The sequence below is a fragment of the Sminthopsis crassicaudata genome, chromosome 4, assembly GCF_048593235.1.
Source record: "Sminthopsis crassicaudata isolate SCR6 chromosome 4, ASM4859323v1, whole genome shotgun sequence".
Lineage (NCBI taxonomy): Eukaryota > Metazoa > Chordata > Mammalia > Dasyuromorphia > Dasyuridae > Sminthopsis > Sminthopsis crassicaudata.
The window spans coordinates 23,383,505-23,409,555 of record NC_133620.1 but is presented as its reverse complement, the minus strand read 5'-3'; the positions used below and the strand labels follow the sequence as shown (position 1 = coordinate 23,409,555).

The 26,051-nt window shown below is 46.5% G+C and overlaps 1 protein-coding gene across 1 annotated transcript in view; it reads left to right on the top strand.

Moving 5' to 3' along the window:
* The first annotated feature begins 3,743 nt into the window (after positions 1–3,743).
* The window catches only part of GPX7 (glutathione peroxidase 7), a 45,241-nt gene continuing 22,933 nt past the window's right edge, over positions 3,744–26,051 (top strand). The window contains exon 1 of the mRNA XM_074265918.1: positions 3,744–3,981. Within this exon, the coding sequence (XP_074122019.1) occupies positions 3,811–3,981 (171 nt within the window). The 5' untranslated portion in view covers positions 3,744–3,810. The remainder of the gene's footprint in view (positions 3,982–26,051) is intronic.

Below are 26,051 nucleotides of genomic sequence, written 5' to 3'. Positions count from 1 at the left end.
GATCAATTGGAATTCAAAAAAGGTCAACTTCGAAGGGATCACAGAGCTCCTCGATTATACAGATGAGGGAAGTGGAACAGAGGAACGGGGGAAATGGCTTGTCCAGGGTCACACAGCAAGTTAATTCTCCTGACTCTCCAGAGGGAGTCTCTTTCCATTAATGCTTTGACTTAGGTGAAAACTCTGAAAGGAAAAAGCCTTTGAGACTGAGTGATGTTAATCAAGAACTGCTTCTTAATGCAATATTTCCTGTGGGATTTGAATCAGGTTCAGTGTCTCAGGGGAGGCAAAGACAAATCAGGCAGTGATAAGTGAATAAGATCTCCAGGGGTTCTGATATGAGTTGGGGAAATAAGAACCTCGGAGTTCCAGGGCCCTCATAGGTCAGCTAGTACTGTCCCCATCAGTGCCTCAGTTTCTCCAACTGCAGCCCTGAAAGACCCCAGTGATGGGGATCCCAGCACCTCTGGAGGCATTCCATTTTGAGACAACTCTCATTGTTGTGGGAAGTTTTTTCCTTACATTGAGCCAAAACTCAGCTTCTCTGTAACTTCCCCTCATTGTTCCCAGTCGGCCCTCTGGGGCCAAGCAGGAGGCTGATTCCCCTTCCACATGACCAGCCTTCAGATACTTAAAGGGAGCATGTCCTGCCTACCTCTTTTCCCCAACCCCCAGTCTTCCCATCCCCAGACTAAACTTTCCCAGCTCCTTCAGGCAAATGGCAAGGCCCTTCACTAACCCAGTGGCCCTTTGACCAACCTAGTCACCTTTCTCCCGACATGCTCCATTTTATCACCATCCTTGCAGAAATACCAGCATCCAGCACTCCAACCAGAGTCTGACTAGAGTAGAGTACAAGAAAATCACAGCTTCTCCAATGCTGGACAGTACAGGCTAGGATTTAATGAGCTGCCTTGTCACCATATCACACTTTTGAGCTTGCTGTCCACTAAAACTCCTGGATTGTTTTCCAGGTAGACTGCGATCCAGCTGCGCTTCAGAACCCCAAATCCTTGACAAGACACCATCCTTTTAACCAACTGAAAGTCTCTTTCTGAAAACTTCCCTTTTGAGGCCTTTGCTTTGCATCAGCTTTGGTCATGAAAACACCAGGTCTTCAGGTTCTCATGCAAAGACTTCTAATCCTTTCGGATGAGTTCTAGATCACAGAATGTAAGTCTGAAGGGACCTCAGTAGCCACCTAGAACAATCCATACTTTCAGGAAGCATTCACACAGTGTCCGCCAGAAGTGAGTAGATTATGGTCATCCACTCAGCAAACATTTATCATTCACATATATTTATTAGGCACTGAGAAAGAAAGAGAGCTTATATAACACATAGATCCTGGAGCTTATAACCCAGTGGTCACTGAATGAAGCTAATCCAACTTTTTTTTTTTTTTTTTTTTTTTTTTACAAATGAGTAAACAGAAGCCTGGAAAGGAGAATGATAAAATGGAGCATGTCAGGAGAAAGGCGACTAGGTTGGTCAAAGGGCCACTGGGTTAGTGAAAGGCCTTGCCATTTGCCTGAAGGAGCTGGAAAGGGAATTAACTTGGGCAGGTTTGTGCAATGAATGGATGAATACAATTTGGCCAAAACACACAGTTATTATGGCAACATCAGTTAAAAAAAAAAAAAAAAAAAAAAAAGGAGACAAAGGAAAACTGGGAGACTAGAGAGAGGTCTGATTTCTGATCCTGGACCACTAGCTCTAATCTTTTGTGGCCTTGAGCAAATAATCTCTGGGGCTTAAATTCAATTTCCTCTCTCTGTGGCCCAGCTTTCTCCCTTGTAGGATGAAGACATCAAACTGGACCATCTTTAAGATACCTGTTCGTCCCAATATTCTATGTTCTATGATCTGTCAGTTCTAATGTTCCATATTCTATGTTCTAGCATTTCATATTCTGAAGTATTTGCCAGCTTTGATGTTCCATATTCTATGTTCTAGCATCTCATGTTCTAAAATATCTGCCAACTCTGATGTTCCTTATGCTATGTTCTAGCACTGCATGTTCTGATGTATCTACCAGCTCTGATGTTCCATATTCTAAAGTCCCGGAGGTGTTTAGAAATTGAGGAAACTTAGCCCTGGACTTCTTTTCTAAGGTCCTTTCAAATTCTGATCTTCATGTTGTAAAATTGCTCTGTGAAAAACCCAATTTTTGCACACAACCTTGTGGGAACTAAAAACCCTGGAAGACTGGTAGGAGATTTCTGAAATTGATTGACTTAACCCTGGACCTGCCACTTCCTAGGCACAAGACCATAGGCTAGTTAACGCCAGTTTTCTCCTTTGTAGAATGAAGACATCAGATTGGACCATCTTTAAGATACCTATTAGTCCCAATATTCTATATTCCATGCTCTGTCAGTTCTAATGTTCCATATTCTATGTTCTAGCATTTCATGTTCTAAAATATCTGCCAGATCTGATGTTCCTTATTCTGTTCTAGCACTTCATGTTCTAAAATATCTGCCAGATCTGATGTTCCTTATTTTGTTCTAGCACTTCATGTTCTAAAATATCTGCCAGATCTGATGTTCCTTATTCTGTTCTAGCACTTCATGTTCTGAATTATCTGCCAACTTTAATGTTCCATATTCTATGTTCTAGCAGTTCATGTTCTAAAGTATCTGCCAGTTCTCATGTTCCATAAAGTCCTGGAGATGTTTGGAAAATGAGGAAACTTAGCCCTGGAGTTCCTTTCTAAGGTCCTTTCAAACTCTGATCTTCGCGTGGAATAGAAAAGACTCGCTATTGTAAACTTGCTCTGTAAGAAATTTGCACACAACCTTGTGGGAACTGCGAAGAGACTGTAGGAGCAGCCACTACTTTGCAGTCAAAATATCTGAGCGAATTGATTGATTCTCCCGTTCGGCGGCTTCCTAGCCACAAGACCCTCGGCCAGTTAAATCCGGCCCGGGGCTCCTAGGGAGGCTTCAGAAGACAACTTCACTCTCGCTGGGAGGCTGCTTTGGGTTCTCCCAGCTCTCGCCATTAGAACTCCAACTCCTCCGAATATTCCCACGATGGAAGTCTGAAAGGGACCCGGGGTCCTCTTGTCCCAGACTTTCAAAAGGGACCCAGGGGTCCTCCTGTCCCAGACTTTCATTTGCCAGTGGAGGGAACGGAAAACCAGAAAGGGAGAGTGCCCTACCCCGGACCCCACAGGGATCAGCGTGAGAGCCGTCTGTTGGGACCGAGGCCGGTTGTTCCACCACCAGACTCCTTTGGAGTAGACGAGGACCGAAGCCCCTAAGCCGCCTCGTGGATGGGCAGGGGCGGGGGCGGGGGCCGGCCTGGGCTCCGTGGGGAGGCTCCACAGCTGGAATGGCTGCTGGTGAGGAAATCCTCGGAAAGGGACCCGGAGGAACGTGGCTCGCCACCAGCCACTGGTCAGAGGCAGGACTCGGGCTTCCCGGCAGCGGGACGGATGCCTGGGGAAAATGCACGTTTACGGGATCAGAGCTTTGACATTTCCTCTCTGTGTAAACTGGGTCAAGTTAGCTCTCCCGGGTGAGCCTCAGTTTCCTCATTTGTACAACGGGGCTCGGCAGCACCTCCAAGTCTGCGGCCAGCCCGGGACTCTCGCCCCGTCCCCCAGCAGGCCCCGCTGCCCCGGGACCCGAACTTGGTGCTGGGGCCCCGCGGGCGGCCCGTTGCCCCGAGCGCTCGGGGGCTGAAGGGGGAGGGGGGCAGCGCCACGCAGCCCAGCCCGAGCCGCCGCCTCCTGCGCTCCTCCTCTTCCCCGGCCCGGCCCGGCCCGCCAGCCCTCCCTGCTACAGCGCCCCGAACTGAGCCATGCTCGGCCGCCGGCCTCCTTGCCGCCCCCTCCCCCTCGCCCCCCTCGTCGTCGTCGTGCTCTTCTTGGCCTCCCCCGCCACTCCGGGGCCCAAGGAGAGCGACTTCTACAACTTCAAGGTGGTCAATATTAGGGGCAAGTGGGTGTCCCTGGAGAAGTACCGCGGCTCGGTAAGTGCTCGGGGCACCGGAGCGTCCCCCGAGCGCCCCCGCCCCCACCCTCCCTCCCCGGCCCCGGCCCCGGCTCCAGGCCCCAACTCCGAGGGGCCGGGGCCAGCTCGGCGGCAGGGGCATGACTCCGTAGGACTCGGGCAGGCCCGGGATCCAGGCAGGCTGGAGGGGGCTGGAGGAGGGCGGGGGTGCTGTTTGGAGGTGGCGGAGGAGGGGGAGGGGCGCGCCTCTGGAGCCGCTGGAATCCGGCTCGGATTTCCCCCCAGAGCCGTGGAGCTGCTCAGAGCCCTGGCCTCCTGAACTCCTCTCCACTAACTGCCCGGCCCTCTCCCACCGGCCTCCCTTGGCCGGCCCGCAGCCTGAGTCGACGTGGCACGCCCCCGCCCCGGGAAGGGACTCGGCCCCGTTCCCACCTCCGGAGTTTCCGAGGGGGCCAGAGACAGAGGAGGGAAAGGGCCCACAAGCCTCTGCTCGCTCGCATCCTCGGCCCCCACACGGGGCTACATGCCGCCCCCTCTCCCCCCTCAAGCAGGGGTGCTGCGGCCGACCCCTCTCCTGGGACAGTGCGGAGGGGGACCCGAGGCGGCAGCGTCCTGGCAGTGGGCAGACCACTGGGCTGAAACCCAGGAGCCCGGCTTCACCCAGCGGCTTAACCGGTCCCGTCGCTTCCCCTGTCTCCCAGCTTAAAGTCCTCATTCGGACAATAGGAAAAAGCTCACTGGGCAGTCCTGGGGGCAGATGGGCTCCCCCGGGGAGCCGTGGGGAGACTCGAGAGGGCCTTCTCTCGCTCTCACGGTGTTCCCCACACTCCGAGCCCATCTGGTCAGCCCTGCTAGAGTCCTCCCACACCCTGGAGAACGACTAGTCTTCCAGCTGTGCTTGAGGGCCTCCTGTGAAGGGGAAGGCCCTGGAAGCTTGAGGGGCCAGGCAGCCTGGGCCACAGAGGGACAGCTCACAGTGGAAGGAAGTCTGTCCTGACAGCCCATCCCTCTAGCTCCCTTCGTGGCCCAGAGGAACAAGTCTGATTCCCCAGATATGGGAAAGGAAGGCCGGGCTTGGAGTCCGAAAGAACTTGGCCTGAGAATCCTGGCTTGGATGCTTCATAGGCTGGCTGTGTGACCTTCTAACCTCATCTGGTTTAAATCAATCTAATCTGACAAGCAATGTAAGCAGGCGCTCAGCTCCATGCTGAATGTAGAAAGACAAAAGTAAACGTTCCCTGCCTTCATGAAGCTTACATTCTGCTCAGTGTGTGGGATGTGGGATAGAACATGGAGCCAGAGCAAGCAGGGCTTGGAGAGGGGCCGGTCAGTCACCGGACTAGGAGCTTGGCAAAACCACCTACTACCTGCCTTCCAGGAGCGTGCATGCGCAAATAAATATGAAATATGAACAAAGTACATATCAGTGGGGAGTAGCAGATGAGATCAGGAGGAGCCTTGCATGAGACACAGGGTGAAAAGATTCAAGTCTAAGAATCTGGATTCAAATCCCTTCTCTAACAGTTCTATGGGACTCTGGCAAAGCAAGTACCTCCCTGGGTCTCCACTTGCCAAATGGAGGGGTTGTGTGGGGCCTTTTTAAAGAAGGGCCCAACTTCCAGGAATAAGGAGGTGATTTTCCCCCTTATTCACACACCACGTTGGGAGTATTGTGTTCAGTTAACTATTAAAAACTGTAGCGTTTTAGATATTGATAAGCTTAGGAAGTGGAGAAGTATCCTAAGTCCATCATATGAAGGTAAAGTAAAAGAACATGATGGGCTTAGCTTAGGGAAAAGAAAAATATTGGGAAGCCCTGATGGCTTTTTCAAGGGTCCCAAGGGAGGTTGTATGGAGGAAGAGTTCGATATGTTCTAAATAGCTCCAGAAAGCAGAACCTGAAAGCAGAAAGCCTGAGGCAGGTAGAACTTCTGAACAGAACTGCCCCAAATGGCATGTGCTCCCCTCTGCTCAACAGAGGCTGAGGTTGGATAGTCAGTGCTGGGAAACATCCTGTGGGGGATTTCTCTGCCGCCATAATATCTCCCCTCGTAATTCTAAATGGCCACCAAAGTCCCATCTAATTCTCAACTTTTGTGACTCTAAGAAAGAGTATTGACGCCCCAGCGGACCCTGGATACCGCCTCTCTCAGCCTTCTCAGTCTGACAGAGTTAGAAGCCGGGGTCCAGAAGGCAATGGCCTTAGCTCAGGCCATACAGCAAATTGATGGTAGACTTGAACCTGGGCCAACCAGAATCTGGCTTGGAGGCCAGCGGTCCTTCCAAATGCTGTGATAGGTCAATTTAAGGCAACCTAATTAAATTGGTTTCAACATTCTGACCAGATCACTACTACCTTTGCTACCAGATGGGGTCATCTTGCATCAGGCATCCCATCTTCCTCCCCTGTGTCTCTGCAAGGGTGTTTTCCCCACGCCTTGACTCCATTCCCTCCTCAGCTGGGCCGAGGCTGTAAGCTTCTGGAAGCCAGACACTGTTTGGCTTTGAGCTTTAGATTCCAAGGGCCCGGCACGGTACCTGATACAGAGTAGGTGCTTAGACAATGCTTTTTATCACATTCATTCTTTCCAGTGCCTACTGTGTGCTGGGAAGGCCAGGAGGAGGGTGAGCAGAGCAGCCGCCATCTTGCCCAGCAGTTCCCACCTGGATGCTGTAATCCACTCCTGCCCATTTAGGAGGGCCCTGTGGACACTGCCCTAGTCCAGGGCAGAAGCTGAAGGGGCAGAGTTGGGCTAGTCCCTCACCCTGTATTGTTCTCCTTTGCTCTCTCCCCTGTTATTCAGAGGCTCAGAGCATCTCAAGGTTAGAAGAGACCCTAGTGATCATTGAGAGAAGCAGGAGAAGTAGGGAAGAAAGGATGCTGGTTTGGGATTCAGGGGACCTGGTTCAAATCCTGACTCTGCCATTATACTTCCTATGGAACTTTGGCTAAATCCCTTCCTTCTTTGGACCTCAGTTTTTTCATCTGTAAATGAGAGGACTGGAATAGATGGCTTCTGGGCTTCCCTCCAGCTCCAGAACTAGGAACCTAGTCCGCTTCGTAAAAATCCTCTCCATGACTTTCCAGTCAACCAACAAGCATTTATTAATTAATTAATAATTAAACCAATTCTATGAGTGCCAGGCAGTGTGCTAGCACTGGTGATAGAAACAGCCAGAACGAAACAATCCCTATTCTCAGAGTTCCATTTAATGGGCTAGACAAGGACATTTATAGCTAGATGCAGAATAAATGTAGAGAGAATACAGAGTTAGAAAGCAATTAAGTGCAACATCATTTGGGAAGGAAAGCACTAACAGTCCATCAACAAACATTTAGCTAAGTGCTGGGGAGGTAGAGAAAAACAATAACATAGCCCCTGCAAGTTCACCTAATAGAAAAGAAAGTAGGTAACTAGCCAGGTACAGAGAAGATACAGCCAGTGTAAATGGAACTTAATCACAGAAGATAACCACTTTGAGTTGAGTTTTGAAGGAAGCTAAATGGGGAAAGTGGTGGGGAAGAGCACTAAAGGCAGAGAAGGCAGCCAGTAAAAAGGTAAGGCTGGTAATGGAGTGTCCTGGGTGAGGAATAACAAAGAAGTCAGTGTAATTGGATGGCAGAATACAGTAGAGGGGACATGTTAGGGTAAGTGAAATTTTAAATGACAAACAGAGAGCTTTACATTTGATCAGAGAGGTAATAGGGAGCCATGAGAGTTTATTGAGTATGGAGGAGTTATTTTGGCAACTTCTTGGAGGATGGATTTTAGGAGGGAGAGACTTGGAAACAGGAAATGGGGCTATTAATAATAATAATTCAGGGAAGAGGAGATAAGGATCTGAGCTAGGGAGGTGGTTGTGGGAGTGGAGACAAGATGTAGATGAGAGATGCTGTGAATATAGAAAGGAAAACAGTCCAAAAGACTGACTGCAAATAAGGAGGTGATGATGATGGTGAAGATGCGAGCCTGGGTCCTGGGAAGATGGTGGTATCTTCAATAGTAATGAAAAAGCTGGGAGAGAAAGATGGTGACTTGTATTTTGAACATGTTGAAATCTGAGATGTCTACAGAACATCCAATTTGAGGAAAACCTTGGGTGAACGTGGTCCCAAAATCTTAGTGAAGAGAAGGCGGTTGTCAGCATCAAAGGCTGTAGAGAAGCCTAGAGTGGTAAGAACTGAGAAAAGGCCATGGAATCTGGCAATTAAGGGAGCATTGGTAACCTTGGAGAGGACATTTTCAGCTTACAAGAGAGAGAGGAGATTGAGAGATGAAGTGGAGGAATCAAGTATAGACCCCTTTCTCTAAGAGTTTCGCCTCCAAGTCAGGTTGATGATAAAATAGGCTGGGGCCAGTCTGTGCAGGGCTTCCAAACTAAACAGAGAAACTTACTTACAGTTTATTCCCTAGTCACTAGACTACCTGATGAGAGTACTATGGTCAGATCTGCATTGGAGAGAATTTCTTTGTCAGCAGTCCATAGGATGTCCTGAAGGAGAGAGACCTGAGGCAGACGAAGCTGTGGCAAAAATCCAGGGGAGAGGTTCTGGGGATCTGAATTAACATGGTAGCTAAAGATGTGAGAGTGGAAGCTTGAAATGCGGCCAGCCACATGCTCCATGAGAAGGACCCCAGCCCTCTTGAGGTGGTCTGTTCTATGTTTGGAGCCTTACTTTATTCTTCTGTTCCTCTACTTCCTGCCCAGCCTCCTTCATCTCCCTTATGTATTCTCCTAGGTTTCACCTGATCATTTCAGTGTTTGAATTTGACAAGGGGATCCTGGGGGATAGAGAAAGGAACAAATATCTAAAAGTAAACTTTAAGACGTAACAGTATCTGGATCACGGAGATAATTTGGAAGATTAACAGAGCTTCCCAGTGCTTCTCCAATGACCCCAGGTTTTTAAAAAGTCAACTTAAGTTCTCTTCCTTCCAGATACTCGGTGATTAAAGATGATTCTCTGGTCATATTTTTGTTTTCTTGAGAATAGGTAGCTTTCAAATTCCAGTCCCAATCAAGGGGATGCATAAATTAGACATCACAACCCATTGGGACCGGAAATGTAGAGCCTGTGAAACTTCACAAGCCTTTATAATTGGAAATGGACCTCAGGACTCACTAAATCCAACTCATATCTAAAACATCTGTAACATCCCCAAGTGGTCATCCGGCTTCTGCTTGAAGACCTCCAGTAAGGAGGATCTCACCTCACAGGGCCCGTTACACTTTTGAAAGGTTTTCCTGTTATTAAATTTAAATTTGATTCTTTGCAATTTCCACCCTCTGTTCCTGTTGTGCTTTTGAGACCATGAAGACTAAATCTCATCTATTCTCCCTTCATACACCAGTCCTTCAAATATTTGAAGAGAGCTATTGTATTCCCCCTGAGCCTTCCCCGTGCTAAAGTCCCAATTCCTTCAAGTCATCCCAAAATGGCTATAGGATCCTATCCTTTCTCTGAACTCTTTGAAATCCGCTCTCCTATGATAAAATCCATGTGCATGTCAACTCTACCCAGCTTTCCCCTTCAATTGTAGCGCAAATTCTGAGATGGAATAGACACTTCCCACCATCTCCCACGTAATCATTTCTACCCCTACAACCAGTTCCCTCTTTTTGGTGAAAATCAGAGCTTGCATAGAATTTTCCTTTACTGATTTCTGTGCCTTTTGAAGGATGAAATTATTGAAGTCAAGAAATTATTAACTGGTCTGCTTTTATTTAAAAAAAAAGTCTGGATAAATGAAGTTGTACAACATATAAACATTATGCATTATATATTATTACATTATATATATGTACATATGCATATATGTATATACATATGTGTATATATATGTATATATATATATGTACAGCCATATCATGCCTTTATTCCAGCTTTATAAACTGTTTTCCAAAGACCTCAGCTATTTTTTTTCTGCTGGTGATCTATAATATATTCAACTGATCATAGAATCTCTCTTTTTCTCTTTGTTGGATCTTTCCCAAATATTCTCAACCCACCATGTTTTTCTTTTCTATTCCTAGAGATAAGTACCTCTTCTTAATATATATATATATATATATATATATATATATATATATATATATATATATATACATACATGATATATTACTATATGATATTGCATCTTCTTAATATATAAGTAGAAAAGGCTTCTTCTTATCTATTCTGTTGCTTTTTAGTAAGATATACCCATAATCTAGTGATGGGTTCCATTTAGCCAACTCTCAATGATACTAGTGTTCCTGATCATATGATACTAGTGATACTCATCATTTATGCCGCTTTGTGGCACTTTTGCATATAGACATCTGAGGCTCTTGCTGGCACTTAAAAAAAAAAAATTGTAGCACTTGCGGCTGGTGTCTCTACTGCTATTCCTTTAGCTACTCTGCACTGATATCAGTTTTGTGGATGTGCTCTCCTCCCTCTGTTCAGTTTAAGTAGAATTCTAAGTCTCCAGGCAAACAGATTTTTATCAGTTCTTGGTAGGTCTACTTCATCCCTGGCCAGGAGCCTGCCACTTTTGTATTTTAAGCTGTGGTCCGGAATTCTAAATCCCTTTCTCAGAGACCAGATTTTGAACCACTTTTTATGTTTTGAATATGAAGGCCTTGCCTTCTATCAGACCAAGAGTGATGAAGATACCACCTGTCCTCCTAAAATCTTGTTTCTTGCCTTTTGCAATGCTTTCAAGGCTACTTCTGAAAGTATCATTTGTACCAACAAGAATCACCAGACACGGAGGATAGTCCTCTGCTTTGACAAGCCTTCTAAAATCCTCTGTCACATCATACAAAAGAAAGGGAGCAGACCTCTCTATTTTTGTGATTGAGTTTTGCCTTTGTACCCCTCAATAGGAAGTCACTACTAGTCCCCCATTTCTCCTCTGACTGGTGGTAGCTGGGCTATTATTTGAATGGTGGTCTCCAGTTCAGAAGCTGCAGCTTTTTTTTCTCTTCAGGAAGTGCATCATACCTGTTATTGAACGCCATTGTCCAATGGTTATTATTCTTTCAACCTCCTGGCATAGATCAGGATGTTTATCTACCTCTCCAAAGAGATAACAGTCACTTGGCCATGGTAGAAATGGAACTACTGCAAATTACAACTTGTTCTCCATGCTTGCTGAAAGTAAACTCCCCAGATCTTTGTTTTTCTTGTTAGAGTCCCTGAAGGATTTAAAAAAAATTTTTTTTTTTGCAAAAACAAAAATCTTTGGGGGAATCTTTTGTATTAGCTTTCATCTACTCTGTTTATAGTTCCTATGTACCTTGTTATTTACATGCCATCTCTCCCATTAGAATGTAACTTCCTTGAGGGCGGGGACTGTTTCTGTCTTTTTTTGGTATCTGTAGCTCTCGGCCCATGGCTTTGCATATCATAAACAAGAAATGCTAGTTGACTGAGTGTACTCAGACCTTTTTTACCTCCATAGCATGTCTCTGCCTTGTTACATCTTGAGCCTCCTCTTAACTTACTTGCCTCATTTAACTAACTTGTCTTCCTTGTCTCTGAAAGGTACTCCTTGTGTCTTAGCTCTTCTCTTCTCTTTCAATTTCATCTTCAGCTTGAGTTCTCAGATTCACAGAATCTCAGTGTCAAAAAGGATCTCAAAGGCCATTTGCTCATACCTTCTATGAGAAGAAATGCACAGTCTCCTGAGGCAGCCCACTTCACCATCTGCTCTCATTGATGTTTTCCTGACATCCAGCCTAGCTATATCTCTACAGTGTACACTGTCATTCCTGAATTTGCCCTCTGCTGCCAGGCAGAACACATCTGATCCTGCTTCCATAGAAATCCTTCAGGTAGTTGAAGTCCTCCTCTACCACATTCCTTTTGAAACTCCTCTTCTCCAATCTAAACATTCTCAGCTCTTTCAGACATTCCTTGAAAGCATATTCTTGATTTTTTTCTGCCCACTCTGTGGGCCCTATTTGAAACATACTATAATTTGTCAAATATGGTGTCTAGAACTGAACACGGTGCTCTGTAAGCAGTCTACTCTCTGGTCCTTCTCCTTTAAATTCCATTTATTCTGTTCCTTCTCAGATCTTGTTGCTTGAAACTTTTTTTTCCTTCAACTCAAAGTCAGGTTCTTTCCAGTTTAAGGTCAAGTTCATTTCCTTCAGCTCTTCCCTTCTAGCTCTTATCCTTCTTCAACTCAAGCATCACCATCTCAGCTTGAGTCGTACCTTCTTCTTATTCTCCTTTGACTTATCATGTCCTCCCAAATTTGCCTTTCCCCTTTTCACAATTCTCACTCAGCCACAAGAGAGACTACCTGGACATCTTGCCATCTGTCCTGCCACTGACCCTCTTCATCCCCTTAGGAATGAAAACCTAGGAAGAAACCTTTGGGCCATGAACTCCTGAGACCAGGCTCTAACTCTGAATTGGGACTCTGTCCCAAGGCTGAGCTATTCCAATTGTTGAATGACTGACTGAGTGCAAACTCACCAAACTCTATCCAGCTCAAACTGGGCTTCATATTCCATCTGGCCACAGGAAACCAAGACCTGCCTGAGAATCTTGCTGTCATCTGCCCAGCAACTGGACTAAACGTAACCCTGTTTTTCTGGATGTCTATGTCTTCCTCAGAAGATACATTGGCACAGTAGAAAAGAGCACTTGCAATCCGAGAATGAAGGTAGAATTCTGCCTTGTTCATGACTTGTTTGATGTTGGGCAAAGAGCATCACCTTTCTGGATCTCAGTTTTCCCATCTGTTAAATGAGGTGATTAGAGGATGGTTTTGAAGACCCCTTTAAGTCTGAGATCCATGATCTGATCCTGGCCACAGGAATCAAATCAGTATCCAAAGTGCTTAGGGAAGGGGCAGAACAGAGAGTTTTCTAGACTCTCCTGATCATCCAGTGGTCCCCCAGACCACAGCTTCTTTCTAGCTATTCACTCCTTTGGAGGTATTTTCCCCCACTAATAGATGCTTAATGAGGGCAGGGACTGCCTTGATTTTGTCTCTGCCTTCCCAGCATGTAGCACAGAGCTCATAATAATCACTTTATGAATCTTCATCCCGCCATCCATCCACTCATCCAGTCTCTCTTCCCTCCAAGTCTCCTTCTCTCTTTTCTTTCCTTCAGATCAAATCTTTCTTTTGTCCTCTCTCCTATAGAATCTTCTCCCACTAAAGCCAGAAGTGGGAAGCTCTTCTTCACATTGAGCTAAGAATCTGCTTTTCTCTAATTCCCCTCCCCTCCCCCTTGCTCATAGTTCTGTTCTCTGGGGCCAAGCAGAATAAGTCAAATCCCTTTTCCACGTGACAGTCTTCCAGATACTTGCAAGCAATGACCATGCCCTTCCCCCACCCCCACCCTGTCCAGCCTTAAGACTTCTTCAAGCTGAACATCCCCCCCCCCCCCCCGTACTTTCATCTTATTCGGACATGGCAGAGTTTCTAGTCCCCAAACCATGCTGGTTGTCCTCTTCTAGACATTCCAGCTTATTAATGATCCCTTCGAAATTGCAGCTCTCAGAATTGTACACAATATGCCAAGTGTGGTCTGACCAGGTCAGGGAATTGAAGGCCTATCAACTCCCTCACTCTAGATACTGTACTTCAATGATTGTAGCCGAAAATCCCCTCAGCTGCCTTGGCTGCTGTGTCTCATCGATGACTCATCTGGAGCTTGCAATCCAGGAAACCTTTGGGTCTTATTCGCATGAATTGCTTTCTAGCCATGTCTTCTCTCTACCCAGGCAGTTGCTTTCTTTAATTCAAGGATAAGATTTTATATTCACTCTGCCCTCTCAGAGTTGGAAAGGACCTCCCTTAGACAGCCAGTACCAAAACGCTGTGCACGATAATTCTTAACTTCCCCAGCACCTTCGGTTTCTCTGTTTACCTTTCAACTAGAAAGTTACTTCCACTGACAAGAAATTCATTAATGGACCTGTGGAGAAGCTTTGATTAAACACCTGTGATCTGCCAGATTCCCTGCTAAGTGCTGGGAACAAAGACAAAAAGCATGGTTCCTGCCCTCATAGAGCTTATTTTCTAATGGGGAAACAACTTGAAGTAACTATGTTTATACAACACATACATTTGTGAATATATATACCTACATGTATGTATGTATATAGACACTGTATCGGTCTACATATATATGTAGACCGATACAGTGTCAATGAAAGGGAATCTCAGAGAAGACACTAGCAATGGATGGGGGGATTACCAAAGATTTCCTACCCAAAGTGGGCTTTAGGCTGAGCCTTAGAGGAAGTCAGGAAAGCTAAAAGACAGAATTAAGGAGAGTGAGCATTGCTGAGAGACAGACGGTATAAAGACACAGAGGCAGGAGATGTTGGGTCTTGGGGGAGTAATGTCAGTTAGATCAGTATGACTGGAGTGAAGTAGAATATTAAGAAAATTGGAAAGTGGGAGAAGATGTGCAGAGCTTTAAATGCCAAATAGACAAGTTGGCTTGGGAGCCATTGGAGTTTATTGAGTAAGGAGAGAGGATTGACATGGTCACACCTACAGTTTAGAAAAATGACTCTAAGTTGAGTTGAAGAGGGAAGGGTACAAATTTGAGGCAGGAAAGGCTATTGTAATAGTCTGGCCATGAGGTGATGAAGACCTGACCTAAATTTGGTGGCTGTGTGTGTTGAGAGAAGAGAATGTCTATGAAGAATGTGAAAGTAGAAATGATAAGACCCGGAAACAGGTTGACTGTGTGAATTGAGTATGGGGAGTTAAGGGTAACACTGAGGGTGACTGGGTGACTAGATCAATGATGGTGCCATAGACAGTAATGGAGAAATTGAGAAGGGGGAAGGGTATTTGGGGAAAGAGAATGAATTGTCTTCTAGATGTGTTGAATTTGTGATGTCCAGAAATGTATCCAGTTGAAGATTTTGGAAAAGAAACACAATTGTTGATGTGGGTTATAGCATAGGAGACAGACCAGGATTAAATATTAACTTAAATAAAAAATAAATTAAATTTTTAAAAGCTGGTATTTGCACAGAGATGATAATTGAGCCTATAGTATTGATGATCACCCAGAGAGATAATATGGTGGGAGAAGAGAAAATGGCCCACGACAAATCCACGGATTAACCCATGGTTAGTGGGCAAGACCCGCCCAGAGATCCAGAAGGGAAGCGGAAGAATGAGCAGTCTGTCAGGTAGGAGAGCCAGCCCTGATGGAGACAGTTTTCATAAGTAGCACACCTGAGAAAGCGAGGAGAAATAGGGGATGATAACTTGTGGGGATGGTTGGACTATGTTAGAGTTTTTTAAGGCTAAGGTGAAGGAGATACATGGACGTATTGAACAAGGAGAAAGAGAAGATAAGGAAGAGAGTGAGGGTGAGGAAAAGGACAATCTTCTGGAGAAGATGGAATGGAATAGCATCAATTGCATGGAGAGGAATTTGCCTTGGCCAAGAGAAGGGCCGCCTCCTTGGAGAGAAGAGTAAGAAAGAGTAAATGGCCTGAGGTATCTAGGTGATGTGAGATGAGGAGCAGGGGAAAAGGGGGAATTCTCAAGAAAAGGCCCCAGTTTTATGAATTTTAATCTTTAGCTGAGATCCTGACTAACTGAAGCCCAAGGCTAAATTTAAAGACGGTGAAATCAAAGGGGGATAAATGTAAAGTCTTATGCTTGGGTTTAAAAAATCTATTTTACACATACAAGATGAGAGAGGTATTGTTCGACAATAGTTGGCTTTTTTAAAAAGATCTGGGTTTTGGTGGACTACAAGCTCAAAATGAATCAGCAACATGGAGTATATGTATGTGTGTATGTATGCATGTGTATATGTGTATATACATGTGTGTATCTTTGTACATATACGTGTGTATGTTATTCCCGGCAGCATTGAGTAAGGAAGCAATGGTTCTTCTATTTCCTGCCCCATCTTGTCTTGCAACATTGCGTTGGGTTCTGAGCATCAGGTCTCAGGCTGGACATTGAGAAGGTAGAAAGTGCCCACAAGAGAGCGGCAGGCCTGAGTGGAGGAGGCCTTTGGGAGCTCCCAGATATGGAGCAGGTAAAGAAAATGGGTGCATGGAGTCTGGAGAGGGCCCGGTCACTAGGGTCAAGGCTGGGGGTCCGGCCCAAGATTCGGTGTGCCCTCTTTTGCTGCTGAAGGAGCCCAGTTCCTGGAACATTTGGGGACCAAACATGGGGGGAGGGGAGGGAAGGAGAGCGCGAGGTCCCAGAGAGCCGGCAGGGCTCCAGCCAGAACAGGGCCCGCCAGCCCCCTGCCCTGGTGCTTTTGCCAGGCTTCTTCCCCTGGCGAAGGAGGGAACGCTGGGACTGCAGCCTGTAGCAAAGCCTCTGCTAAAGGATCTCTGCTGTTCTGGGGAAATACAGCCACGTGTGCTGTGTTCTTGGAGAGCAGAACCAGTAGCAATGGGGGAGGGGAGGGAAGAAGAAGCAGGTTTAGCTCCCGGGGAGGACAAGCCTTCCCAGTGAGGAGCCGAGGACCCGGCCCCTCCCCCTCCGCGGAGGTCTTCGAGCAGCCTTCTCGTTGGCTCCGGGAGCCCGCTTTGGGCTGTGGGCTGGATTTCATGGCCATGAAGAGCCTTTCCAACTTGCAGATTCTGTGAATGGCTTTCCCTCGGAGAGAGGCTTCTTTCTCCCCATTCAGCTCCGCGCTGGGCTCCCACTCTTTCCCAGCCCCCCTTACTCTGAGCATCTTGGTCTTCCTGTGTTTCTCAGCCTCTTCAGCTCCCTTGGCCTCTGTCTGCCCAAGATCACTCTCACCTTAGACAGCCTCCCCGCCCCCACTGCCCCCCCCCCAGCTCCTCGGAGTGCGCTCCAGGTGCCAGAATTTTCCACTTGGAACGGGGTCCCCGGAGGGGAGGGAGAGCCCCCAGCAGCTGCTCCCTCGCCGGTCCCGTGCGGGCGCACCCAGACACCTCCCAACCCCCCAAAAGGAGGGGGAGGGCGTTAGCAGGACTCCGAGAAGAGCCAGCGAAGCCGTGCTCTGCCTAACATCTCTATTCCTTGTTGGAACAGGAAAATAAACAGCATGTTAATGAAATCTGCAGATGTTGCTAAGTTGGGAATAGTTACAGACATCCCTGAGGAGAGAACAGGAATGCAAATGGACCTTGAGAGGTTAGTCCCAGGCAGAGCACCGTTTCTTAGCTGCAGATGGAGCAGAAAGGACCAGCACTGGGAGCCCGGAGGCCTGGGTCCTGCTCCCACGCTGCCTCGGCCCGGCCTGGGGACGAGGGCAAATCACCTGCAGCGCTCAGCATCCGGGGCAGAAAGATAGCCGGGGTGGGTGGGTGGGTAAATAGAAAGACAGACACAAAGACAGATGGGTACATAGATAGATAGACCGACTGACAGACAGATAAATAGAAAGATACAAAGATAGGTACATGGACACAAATAAATAGAAAGACAGACACAAAGATAGATACATAGATATAGAGACAGACACAGATAAGTAGAAAGATACAAAGACAGATAGATACATAGATATAGAGACATACAGATACATAGATACAAAGATAGACACATGGACACAGATAAATAGAAAGACACAAAGACAATGATGATAGAAAAACACAAAGATAGGTAGATACATGGATACATAGACACAGACAAGCAGAAAGACACAATGATAGATCGATAGATAGAAAGACAGACACAATGGTAGATAGACACAAACAGATAAATAGAAAGATGACACAGACAGATAGATACATAGATAGATAGATAAATAGAAAGACACTATCGCAGATAGATACACAGTCAAGTAAATAGACGACACAAAGATAGATCTATTTTTCAGAAGAGAATTACAGAACTTGAGCTAGAAGGAGATTTAATGATTAATAAAACTCCATAATTTTACAGGTAAAGAAACTGAGGTTCAGAATGACTGACTTGCTCATGGTTGATCACATCTAAGTTAATAAGTGTCAAAAGCAGCATTTGAAGCAGATAAATAGAAAGATAGAGACAAAGATAGATACATAGAAACACAGAGAAACAGAAAGATGGCTAGACACAGACATAAGCAGAGAGATGGACGGGTAGATGAAGATCAATGAATCAATAGAGCATTTAATAAGTGATTACCATGTGCTAAGTCTGGGGCTACAAATACAAGCAAGCAAGACAATCTTTGTCCTCAACAAGCTTACATTTTAGTGAGGAAAAAAAATCAACAAAAAGGAGAGCTGGAAAATAAGGAGAGGAAGGAAAAATATCTATGGCAGTTGAAGAAGGAATCTAGAGAGAGTCCAGAGCAAGTGATATGAACTTGGCTGAAGTTCTTCCTAACATGGTTATTCTTGAAGAGAACCATCAATAAGGCAGGAGAGGCTCCAAGGGCCATGTTTTTGCTGGGGTGTCTGAGGGAGGTGAAGAAGAGAAGGAGAAGTCTAGAGAAAGCAAGTCCAGGAGTGAGTACTGACCCTCAGCAGAGGTAGTATGGTATAATGGATAGAGCACCATAGAGCACCAGACCTGAGATTAAGAAGACCTTGCTTCAAATGCTGCTTTTGACACTTATTAACTTATATGTGACCAAGCATGAGCAAGTCAGTCATTCTGAACCTCAGTTTCTTTATCTGTAAAATTATGGAGTTTGATTAGTCATTAAATCTCCTTCTAGCTCAAGTTCTATAATCCTCTTCTGAAAAAGAGGGCAGAGATAGATGGACTACATGTTATAAAAAAAAATCAGAGCTGGAAGACACTTTAGAAAAGAAGGGAACAAAGATTTATTTAGCACTGACTTTGTGCCAGATATTGTGCTCGGTGCTTTACAATATCATCCCATTTGCTCCTCACAATACCCCTTGGAAGTAAGATACTATCATAATCCACATTTTTTAGTTGAGGAAACTGAGGCAGAGGTAAGTGATGCACAAGGTCACACAGTGAGTTTCTGAAGCAGATTTGAAGGAAGGTCCTCCTGACCCGAGGACTAGCATTCTATTCATCTAGCTGCCCCCTCCACTAGGCTGCTCTACTTCTAAATGTGGTGTGGAGTTTAATTTGGCATTTAATCTTATATTGCCTCATGTCTTCTCTTGTACAGTGATATTGTTATTTAACCTCTCCTGTGTGAAGGCCTTGTCTCTGACCAGATTGGAGGCCCTTTTGAGTCAGGAGGCATGTCATTTCTATTTATCTGTCTCCTTCTTCACCCAACTATATGTATAGAAGAGGCGCTCACTCCATAAATTATGAATGAAGGCAGCATCTGAGAGGCTGTTTTCCTGTGAAGGGACAGAGTCCCATTCTTTTCCCATCCATCTGTTCAGTATCCATCCACTCTGAGTATTAAAATGCCAGCTGTGCCTCAAAGTTGCCTCCCTTTGGACACATTTATCCTCTATACTGGGCTAAGCACTGCGGCTCACAAACAGGGAGGTCACGGACCTGTCCCCAAGGGGTTTACAATCCAATAGCAGAAAAAGACATCATTGTGTTAGGGGAGAGTAAGAGGCAAGCATGAAGAGGGTTGAGCATGGTAGAATAAGGATTGGGTGAAGAGAGAATCAAAGACTCCATGAAAAAAGCAGCATCTGAATTGAGTAGTGAAATCTTTGAAATACATGTTTCTTTCTTTCTTTCTCCATTATGACATTGAGAGAAAGCACCAAGTTTGGTGTCCCAGAACCTGGATTCAAATGGCAGGACATGCTACTTCTTAGGGGTGTGACTTCGGGAAATCTACTTTCTCTCTCTAGGCCTCAGTTTCCTGTTCTGTCAAATGCAGTATGACTAGATGACAATAGAGGTCCCGCCAAGCTCAAAGACTAAGATTTTCTGCACTAAGTCCCCATCAATTGCTCTCTTTCTTTACCACTCTGTCTATAGACCTTTCTACAACTTCTACTCACTTTGAAGTCCTTGAGCATAAATTAAGTTTCATTGTTCAGTTTCATAAGATCCAGGACTGGAAGAGATCTTCGCTACCATCTTGTCCAATTTCATTTTACAGATGACTAAGCCCCCAAAAGGGAAGGTTATAACAGTAGTAGTTATGTTAGCCTTGTCCTGCACACTTTCCACTACATCATAGTTTCATGATTAGACTATAAACTTCTTGAGGGCAGGAACTGTATTTTCTCCTTTTTCCTTATTTTCCACAGTCTCAAGGACAAGCTGGATACAGAGTGGTCATCCAATAAGACTTAGAAAAGCACAGAATATTTTCAGAGAAATGGGAACTTAGATATCAAAATTTTCTCCCCTGAAAAATAAAGATGTTTCAGATAGTCAGGGTAGCACAATGATTAGAGAGTGCTGGGTCTGGAATCAAGAAGACTTTGGACACTTAGTATATAACCCTGGGCAAGTCACTTTACCCTCAGCCTCATTTTCCTCATCTGTAAAATGATAATCTTTTCCAGTTCAAGATAAATGATACAATGAGTCTATGAGTTCAGAAGAAGGAGAGATCAGTAAAGGCAGAGGGAAGGGGATCTAGGAAGGCTTCATGTAGGAGGTGCTTTATGAATCATTCCTTGACAGATATGTAGGATTTGGATGGATAGAGAGGAGAAAGCAGTTGTGGATCTCCAACTACGGCTTGGAGAAATTAACAGGTTGAGTAAGAATCAGCCCACCAAGTAGAGGGAAGAGAAAGGGTATGGACACATGATCTCTCCCCACTCTTAAGAGCAAAAGAAAGATTATTCAATTGTTCCAGAAATCCACTAAATTAATGGATGTTTTGGGTTAGACAGGAGAAGATGACCAGAGTCCAGAAGCATCCGATCTCAAGCTAGAGAGTGATGGGACATTTACAAAGGGTAAGGCACAGATAGTTGTGACCGGAGAATTGTCACTGGTAAAGAATCAGCATTAGCATCATCCATGTTGACAGCATGATTCCCATGCTTCCCTCTGCACCCAAATGATAACTTTTGAGTTGTGTATTCCTCCCCAAGCTCTAAGCATATTGGAGTTTTATTGGCATAAGGTTTTGTTGTTATTGTTTTAATCAGTGTCAGGATATAAGTTCTTGTTTCTTCCTTGGGGCCTGCCAGGTAAGAGTTCCATCCATTGTTTCCATGAATCCAAGATAACAAATTCTTGCCCATCCATGGCACGCTGCCAAGAACTTGATGGATGCATGTCAGGATAGAGAAGAACCTTTCACAGCAAAGTCTGCTGCAAAGTGGGAAAGCAGGCAAGCTAATCCTGGTTACTTGGCCATGAGGTCATTAGCCATTGGCTGCGGAGGATCTAGGTCATCCTAGTCCATGAGTTTTGTGAAGGGTCCGTCAATATGCAGATTTCAGGTAGCTACTCACAAGATCTCCCGAGGGGTGCAATGTCTATTGGCTCCCTCATCAATGTGTCCCCTCATTGTCCTAGGTGACATCCAACACCCCAAGGCCTCTGGGACTGAGACAATTGGGAGCGATTGTGGCTTTCCTATTGCCTTCCATGAGAAAACAATATTTCTGGACAAGTGATGGAAAGAGAAAGCCGCATCATGATGATACCTACCTGTTTCTTTGTCTTTACTGACTCTCTGGCTCTGGACCATTATTTACACCTCTTGTCTTGCCCTGGGAATGGATTACCCCATGATTTCTGATGTGGATCACCTGGAAGAAAAAAGAAATTGTTTGAAAGCTCAGGATTTGGGAATTTGGCATTTCGTAGACTCAGATGGAGCTCTCTGTTTCCCAAGGCAGCCTGTCCTGTTTTTGGATGGCCATTGTGGAAGGAATTTTTTCCTTATATTGATCCTAATTCTGCCTCTCTACAACTTTCATTCTCTCTTGGCTCACAACTTGGATGGGGCTCTCCTGCCTTGAGGATTCATTCTTTGGGTTCTGGCTAATTAGTCTCTAATCACCCATATTTGACTAGTTACCCAAACTAAAACAAGTTCCCTTCAGCCCTTAGTTTGGGGGGGCCAGAACCACTTGCCCTTTGCCAGCTTATTATCTAGGGGTTCCAGGGAAATGGATCTTTCAGCGCTAGTTGGCGCAGGCCTCCAAAGAACTGGCGAGGCTCCGGGGGAGATTTTTGTAGCCTTGTAGGAAGCAGAGAGTGGTTCCGGAAGCGGGTGGAGACAGCTGCCCTGCCTCCCAGATGCACAATGAGTCCCCCAGATCTTTTTACCGGGTGAGCAAAGGACCTCCCAGTTTTTCTGGCCCAATTCAAGCTGTTTATAGATCTCCATCCCTGGGGACGCCCCACAGCTGGGGCCAAGGTGGCCTTTCTTATATCCCAGCTGGCAAAGCAGGCTGCCCAGTGGGCCAACCCCAAGCTCATGGGAAAAAGTCCCTGATTGGCCCATGTGCCGAGGCTCCCCTAGGAACCCAAGGCAATTCTTGACCCCTCCCATCTATCCAAAATTGGCAACTACCAGATTTTCTGGCTCACACAATGTAGGCTCTTCCAGCTCCTTCTGGACCCTCAATCAGGACTTGTCCTGGGATACTCATTCCCTGGAAGATGGGTTTTTGAAAGGCTTGGCCCTGCCCATCGACACTGTATGATCCCAGGGCAGGTAGCCACAAACCCATGCTCAGCTGGCAATGTGACCGCATCCTATCCTGTCTTTGGTCATGGCCAAGCTATGAGGATTCCGCCAGTGTTCCCCTGGCTCACCTTCTGAGAATTCCATGTGCTCCATAGAGGAGACAGCCCAACTCCTGCCACCCAGGCTCAAGCACTACTCAAGTCCAAGGCTCAACCTGCCTCCCACTCTCGGCAGTCCCTGAGATTCTCCTAAATGTCTCTTCCCTTGGTCATCAGAGGCTGTATGGGGCAGTGGGAAAAAATTGGTTCTGTAGTAGAGAACCTGGGGTCAAATTCTACCACTCAAATCCTTTCACCTCCTCCCTGGGCCCGTTTCCTCAGGTGTAAAATGAGAGTCTTTGTCTAGAAGATCTCTGAGGTCCCTTCCTGCTCTAGATCTAGGATTCTATGCTGATATTTCTAACCGTCGAAATTCAGCTTCCAAACCACTGGATTTTGGAAGCCAAAAAAGCTAGTGTGACCTTGGACTGCATTAAGAGAGGCAGGGTTTCCAGGAATAAGGAGGAGAAAGTCCTACTGTCTGGGTTGCTGACTAAGATTCTAACTTGATCTGCTCTGGTGGAAAGCGATTTCTCACCAGGAGTTCTCCATGTCAGTAACATCACAAGCCTGGGACCCCACTTCCTCCTCTTCCTCCTCCTCTTTTTTCTCCCCTTGCTGTAGTCTCTCCATTAAACCCAATTTGGATCCGTTCTGGGCACCAGAGTTTAGGAAAGCCATCAACGAGCTGCTAACTGTTCAGAACAGAGCGACATGATGGTGAGGAGTCCCTGAGGTTTTGCCAGTCAGGAGCTTGTGAAGGAACAAGGGGATGTTTAGCCCAGAGAAGAAGAAGCTGGAGGTGGGGGAGGGGAGAACAACACATTATCGATGACACAAGTATTTGAAGGACTGTCTGTCATATTAAAACAGAATTAGCCTTGCTCTGCTTGGCCCCAGGGAACAAAACCAGACGTAATGTGCAGGAGGGAGGGGAGAGTGGCAAAGAAGCTAATTCAGGTTTAATAGAAGGAGAGACTAATTGACAAGGAGAGCTGTTCCAGAGCGGGGTAGAAGGCCTCTGGATGAGGGAAGCACCCCTCGCCGAGATCCGTGGTCCCAGGCCAGTTGATCATGGGTTGTGTGCATCGGGTTGGGGAAGGAATCATGGGGAAGGGGGTGATGGCGTTGGACTCCATGTCCTTGAAGACTCTGCCTCTGTGAATTTCTAGCCGATCCCGGAGTCTAATAACACAACCCATTCAGTCCCCCTAGGACGCCCTCTCCGCCAACCATGATTTCCATCCCCAGTTTTTCCCTGTTCTCCCCTGACACACTGCAGTCCCTGGGCAAATCGGACTGCAGTTTCCAGCGTGCCTTGCGGCCAGTCTAAGGTTTATACAAACTGGAGGCCAACTGCCATCTCACCCCATCAGCCTTAGGTGTTGGGGATCGGGTCTGGCTGCTTTCCCGAACCGTATGTACCAATAAATCTTCCTAGAAACAGCCAGGTTATTGTGGCTGAGGCAGAGCACTGCCAGGCCGGCCTCTCAGGGGGAGGGATGCACAACATTGCCAGGAAAGGCTCGGGAGCTGATTGGAGGTTGACCCTCCTTCAGATACAGGAGCAGTGCCAGCTTGGAGCCGCGACAACTGGGCTTGGGTGGAGGCATCCTTGGCCCGCTGCTCTAGGAGCAGATCTGGTGGGTCCGCCTGGAGCTGAGGGGCTGCTTGGTGGAGGGGGAAGCTACCGGAGGTTCCTCAGGGCTCGCTGTCCTTGACAGCCCGTGTGCCCCAGGGTGGTGATGTTCCAGAAGGTTGAAGGCATTCAAAGTGTCTCTGCTCAGAAAGAGCAGCTGGAGCAATCTGCTGCTGGTGGGCAGGATGGGCCATTGGGGTCCTGCCTCCATCACTCCATATCTATTCTTTATTCTATCTGTCTTCAGATGTGCAGTATTGTCCCTCTCGACAGAGTATAAGCTCCTTGAGGACAGGAGTGTTTTAGTTTTGTCTTTATACTCCCCACCTAACACAAAACCTGGCAAACAGTAGGCACTTAATAAATGCTTGCGGATGAGTGGTAAACGCAGATGACGTCGGAGTGCTGAATCTTCATTGTCTGCTTGCCGTAACGGTGCCTTGCCCATGAGTAGCTCCTTGTCTCACAGAGTCTAGTTTTTCTCCCCAAAGATCAATTTGTGTGGGACTTAAGGGAGGAGGCGATAGGTGTGCAGAGGTAGTGACCTGGAGCTTCACTGTGTACTATGAGTGCTCATTAGGGTTGGGTAGATCAGGACAGAGGCCAAGATGAAACAGGAGGAAGTTCTGCTGGAGACACAAAGACCTGGCTTCAGATCTAGCCTTGGTGAGCTTTGGGACATGGAGACTTCTCAGGGGCTTCATTTCCTCACCTTTAAATGAGGGGGCTGGACTCAGCGACCTCTCAGGTCTTTTCCCACTCCTTCAGACTATAAGTGCATAGACAGTCCCCTCCCTTTTGGTGTCCCACAGATTGCCTTAGGACATTTCACTGGTGGACCACAAACTGTCAGAGTTGGGAGTTTAGGGGTGAAGTAATGGCAATACTCTGAAAAGCCATGATGCCCACGGAGCTGGCATTCATGTGGGAGTCGTGACCTCTACCCCTGTGGGTCTGCTCATCCTCCCCAAGGAGTTCCATTTTCCTTTTCTCCATCCGGCACATCTCCACATTGGCATCCTATCAGCACCGGCAGCTGTGCCGGGGGATGGCCCAGACCAATTTGTTGAGCTAGATGGGGTCCTGGGAGTAGATTTAACTGTAACAAAGTTTTATTATGTGTCTGCTATCTGTTAAATAAAAAAGGAAGATGAAGAACTTCCTGGCCCTTGTCTTCAAGAAACTTGTATTTTTTTGGGGGGGGAGAGGGAAAAAAACACAAATATGGCACAGGACACATTGTGATGAGGAAAAGGGAGATTGCACAAGGGTTTCTAGAATCATTTGAGAAGGGAGAGGAAACTATTCCCCCCTTGGGCCATCAGATCCCAAGAGTCATTTCCCCCAAGGCAGCCCATGGCACTTAAGGCTTAAGATGAGCTGAGGTTGGGGAGTTCCTCTCGACATTGAGCCCACTGATCCATTCCCTCCATTGCGTCTGCTTCTGCCCCTTGGGGCCAAACAACAAGGCCGATCCTCTTCCTACACAACAGCACTTGCAGTACTTGAAGATGACTACTATGTTCCCTCTGAGCCATCTCTCCCCCAGACTAATACAGTTGTTTTAGCCAATCACAATGAAGGTGGAGGGGGAGTCAGCACTAGATCCACAACTAGTGGTTTTTTGTGTGACAGAGGCAAGCTTTCCAAAAGAAACCAAGCACAAAGAGCATGAAAAACAGAATAACTTAAAAATTTAAACTGGGGTAGGGAGACAAAGCCCCCAGGACTCTGAATACAGATCTGGGAGCATGTGAGGCAATCCTAGTGGTGACAAGGATGGGTAGATCTCATCTCAGGCTCTTCAGCTGAGTCATGGTCACTTCCTAGTGTAACGTGAGATTTTTGCTGACTATGTACTCTAGTCAATAATCTACAGATCTTGGA